The sequence below is a fragment of the Marmota monax genome, unplaced genomic scaffold, assembly GCF_021218885.2.
Source record: "Marmota monax isolate L192 unplaced genomic scaffold, Marmota_monax_Labrador192_F-V1.1 WCK01_AAM20220418_F8-fsc00315, whole genome shotgun sequence".
NCBI lineage: Eukaryota > Metazoa > Chordata > Mammalia > Rodentia > Sciuridae > Marmota > Marmota monax.
Genome location: NW_026692798.1, coordinates 661923 through 666207, shown reverse-complemented (window position 1 = coordinate 666207; position 4285 = coordinate 661923). Strand labels below are relative to the sequence as shown.

At 38.8% G+C, this 4285-nt stretch overlaps 1 protein-coding gene across 1 annotated transcript; it reads left to right on the top strand.

Annotated features, from left to right (window-relative positions):
- The first annotated feature begins 2732 nt into the window (after positions 1-2732).
- LOC124095097 (large ribosomal subunit protein uL23-like) lies at positions 2733-3668 on the top strand. The gene is made up of 2 exons (XM_046448207.2): positions 2733-2903; positions 3358-3668. Exons 1-2 carry the CDS (start codon positions 2733-2735, stop codon positions 3601-3603), a joined length of 417 nt encoding a protein of 138 aa, XP_046304163.1. The 3' UTR covers positions 3604-3668.
- Positions 3669-4285: the final 617 nt, after the last annotated feature.

Genomic DNA, 4285 nt, shown 5'->3' with positions numbered 1-4285 from the left:
GGAGGGAGGGGGAGGGGAAGGGGAGAGGGAAGAGGAGAATGAAAACTCCTGTGAACTACTGTGAACAATTATGTGCCTAACAATTATTTGGATAACTTAGAAGAAATAAATTCCTAGACACATACAACCTATTAATAATGGATCATGAAGAAATAGAAAATAGACCAGACCAATAACGAGTAAGGAGATTGAATTAGTACTAAAAAATCTCCAGTCAAAGAAATGGCCAGGAGTGGATGACTTCACTGTTGAATTTTATTAAACATTTCAAGGACTAATACCAATTATCAGACTCCTAAAAAAATTGAAGTAGAGGCAATACTTCCATGCTTATTTTACAAGGTTAGCATTACCCTGATACCAAAGCCAGATAATACTACAAGTAAAGAAAATCATTGGCCAATATCCCTGATGGTACAAAATCTTCAATATAATATTAATAAACTGAATTAAAAAAATCATTCAGCATGATCAAGTGGGATTTATCTCTGAATGGTCAAACACATGCAAATCAATAAACATGGTCATAATATGATCATTATCTCAGCTGAATTCAGAATAGCTAAACTGTGGAACCAACCTAGATGCCCATCAATAGATGAATAGACACTGTGGTACATATATACACAATGGAATATTACTACTCAGCGTTAAAAAAGAATAAAATTATGGCATTTGCAAGTAAATGGATGGAGTTGGAGAATATCGTGCTAAGAGAAGTAAGCTAGTCCACAAAAATTAAAGGCCAAATGTTTTCTCTGATTAGTGGATGCTGATCTATGATGGCGACTGGTATGGGAAGAATGGAGGAACTTTGGATTGGGCAAAGGGGAGGACGAGGAGGGGTCTTGAGGATAGAAAAGATGATGGAATGAGATGGACATCATTACCCTAGGTACACGTATGATTGCACGAATGGTGCATCTCTACATCGTGTACAACCAGAGAAGTGAAATGTTGTGCTCCATTTGTGTATGATGAATTGAAGTGCATTCTGCTGTCATGTACAACTAAGTAGAACAAACAAAAATAATAAAAAGAATTGAAGTAGTCTCATTTACAGAAGACATGATCTTATATATAAAAACCTTTAAGACACTATCAAGAAATCTGTTAGAATTGATAAAGTCAGTAAGTTACAGGATACAAAATCATCATACAAGAATCAGCAACGTTTTTATGTACTCATAATGAACTACCTGAAAATGAAATCAAGAAAACAATTCCACTTACAATAGCAACTAAAAAATTAAATACTTAGGTGTAAATTTAATCAAGGAGGTAAAAGACTTGTATCCTGAAAACTATAAAACATTGATAAAAGAAAATACAAAAAAAGTGAAAAGTGAAAAGATTTTTTTATTTTTATGGATTGGGAGAATTAATACTGTAAAAGTGTTTACACTTCCAGAATTGGTCTACAGATTCATCCAATCCTTGTTGAAATTTCAGTGTCATTTTTCATGGAAATGGAAAAAATCCTTAGGATTCGTATATGGAATTCCCCAAACCCAAAATGATAAAACCCCCAAAATAACAAAATGAAACAAGCAAAGAACAATTACCATAAACAAACCTGGAGGTCTCATATTCCCTGATTTCAAAACGTAAAATGGTTGGAATCAAAACAATGTGGTACCGAAGGGTGGTGCCTGCCTATAAACTCAGCTACTCAGGAGGCTGAGGCAGGAGGATCACAAGTTTGAGGTCAGCCTGGGCAAATTGGACTCTATCTCACAATAAAAAATAATAAAAGATTGTTGGTATAGCTCTGTATTAGAGTGCTTGCCAGCATGCAGAAGGTCCTGGGATCATTCCTCAGAACTGGATTAAAACCAAAAATAGAATAAAAAATAAACCAAAACCAGCATGGTATTAGTATAAAAACAGAAACATCAAAAAATGGGATAGGATAGAAAAATTCCAACCCATGCATTTATGGTCAATCAATTTTTGACAAAAGTGCTAAATAGGACACATAATGAGTGAAGGAGTCTTCCATAAATTGTATTGGGAAAACTAGAAATCCACTTGGAGAAGAATAAGATTAAATCTTAGTATTATGCTGTTTTTAGTCAGCTTTTTCACCGCTGTGACTTAAAGACTCGATTGGAGAGGAGGAAAAATTTATATAGGGCTCATGGTTTCAGAGGTCTTAGTAGGTAGAAGGCTGGCTTCATTCCTCAGGGCTCGAGATGAGGTTGAATATTATGGTAGAAGAGTGTGGCGGAGGGAAGCAGCTTACATGGTGGTCAGGAAGCAGGGAGTCAGTCCCCACTTGCCATATACAAATATATACCCTAAAGCCATGCCCCAATTCCCACCTCCTCCAGTCACACCCTACCACTTCAGTTGTCACTCAGTTAATCCCTATGAGGGGATTGATTCACTGATTGGATTAAGACTCTTATAGAACAATCATTTCTCCTCTGAACCTTCTTGCATTGTCTCACACATGAACTTTTGGGGGACACCTCACATGCAAACCATAACATAGGCTATAATAAAAATCAACTCAATTAAAGTTATAAGACTCCAAATTATCAAACTAATAGAGAAAAACAGGAAAGCTCCATGATATTTGGCAATGATATTTTGTATATGACCTTGAAAGCACAGATAATGAAATCGAACAGACTGATGGGATTACATTGAACTGAAAACCTTTGTGCAGCCTAAGAAACTTCGAAGTGAAAAGACAACCTTAGAAGAAGGAGAGCCTTTTCACCAAGATGACGCTGAAAGCTAAGAAGGAAGCTCCTGCCCTTCCCAAAGCTGAATCCAAAGCAAAAGCTTTGAAGGCCAAGAAGGCAGTGTCGAAGCATGTCCACAGTTGTAAAAAGATGATCTGCACATCACCTACCTTCCAGGGACCCAAGACATTGCGGCTCCAGAGGCAGCCTGTTGGGTGCAGAGCAGGCTGAACTGTGTTGTCTGCAGGGCAGGCTGAACAGATGTTGGCTGCAAGATAGCCCACACACTCAAACCCCCCTCTATCTGGTCCTTTATCACCTGTTTGCCTCAAGTCTGAACATTCAACCCCGCTCAAGGCTGAACACTTAACCCCTCCTTGGGCCAACAAGGCAGCTTGCAGACCCAGAGGCCCCATTAGATTTGGGCTATAAAAACTCCCTCCTGCCAGGCCCCCCTCTCTCTTGCTCTCTCTCTCTCTTGCTCTCTTTGTCTTTCTTGCGCTCTCTCTCTGTCTCTTGCTCTTGCTCTCTCCCTCTTCATCTCTCCTCTTCTCTTTCCTCTCTCTCTCTCTCCTTCTTTCCTTCTTTCTTTTCTCCTCTGTTGCACTGCTGCAGTAAAGATCTTTTGGTTGCTCCGAGTGTTGTGGTCACTTTTCTTTTACAGCCCAAATATCCTGGGAAGAGCACCCCCAGGACAAACAAGCTTGACCACTATGTCATCATCAAATTCCCTCTGATCACTGAGTCAACCATGAAGAAGATTGAAGACAACAACACACTTGTGTTTATTGTGGATGTCAAGGCCAACAAACACCAGATCAAACAAACTATAAAGAAGCTCTATGACATTGATGTGGCCAAGGTTAACACTCTGATCAGGCCTGATGGAGAGAAAAAGGCATATGTTTGACTGGCTCCTGATTATGGTGCTTTGGATGTTGCCAACAAAATTGGGATCATCTAAACGGAGTCCAGCTGTCTAAGTCTAAATATACTTTTTTTTTCCAACATAAAAAAGGAGAAAAGATACTTGCAAATGATACATCTGTTAAAGGGCTGACATTCAAATGTATAAGGAACTCAAATAATAACAAGAAAACAAATTACTCAATTGAAAAATGGATGAAGAATCTGAAAAAATATTTCCCAAAAGATACAAATGGCCAGAAGAGCTATGAAAAATGCCCAGCATTACTATATCTTTAAGGAAATGCCAATTAAAACCAAAATGAGCTCTGTTAGCTTTTCATTGCTGTGATCAAAAGTCCTTACCAGAACAACTTAAGAGAGGAAAGTTTATTTGGCTCACAGTTTCAGAGATTCAGTCCATGATTGCCAACTCTGTTGCTCTAGGCCCAAGATGAGGTAGAACATCATGGCAGAATGGTGTGGCAGAGGAGTACTGCTCTACTTTTTTTGGAACTGGGGATCGAACTCAGAGGCACTTGACTACTAAACCAAATCCCCATCCCTATTTTGTATTTTATTTAGAAACAGGGTCTCACTGAGTTGCTTAGTGCCTTGTTTTTTGCTGAGGCTGGCTTTGAACTCTCAATCCTCCTGTCTCAGCCTCCCAAACCACTGGGATTACA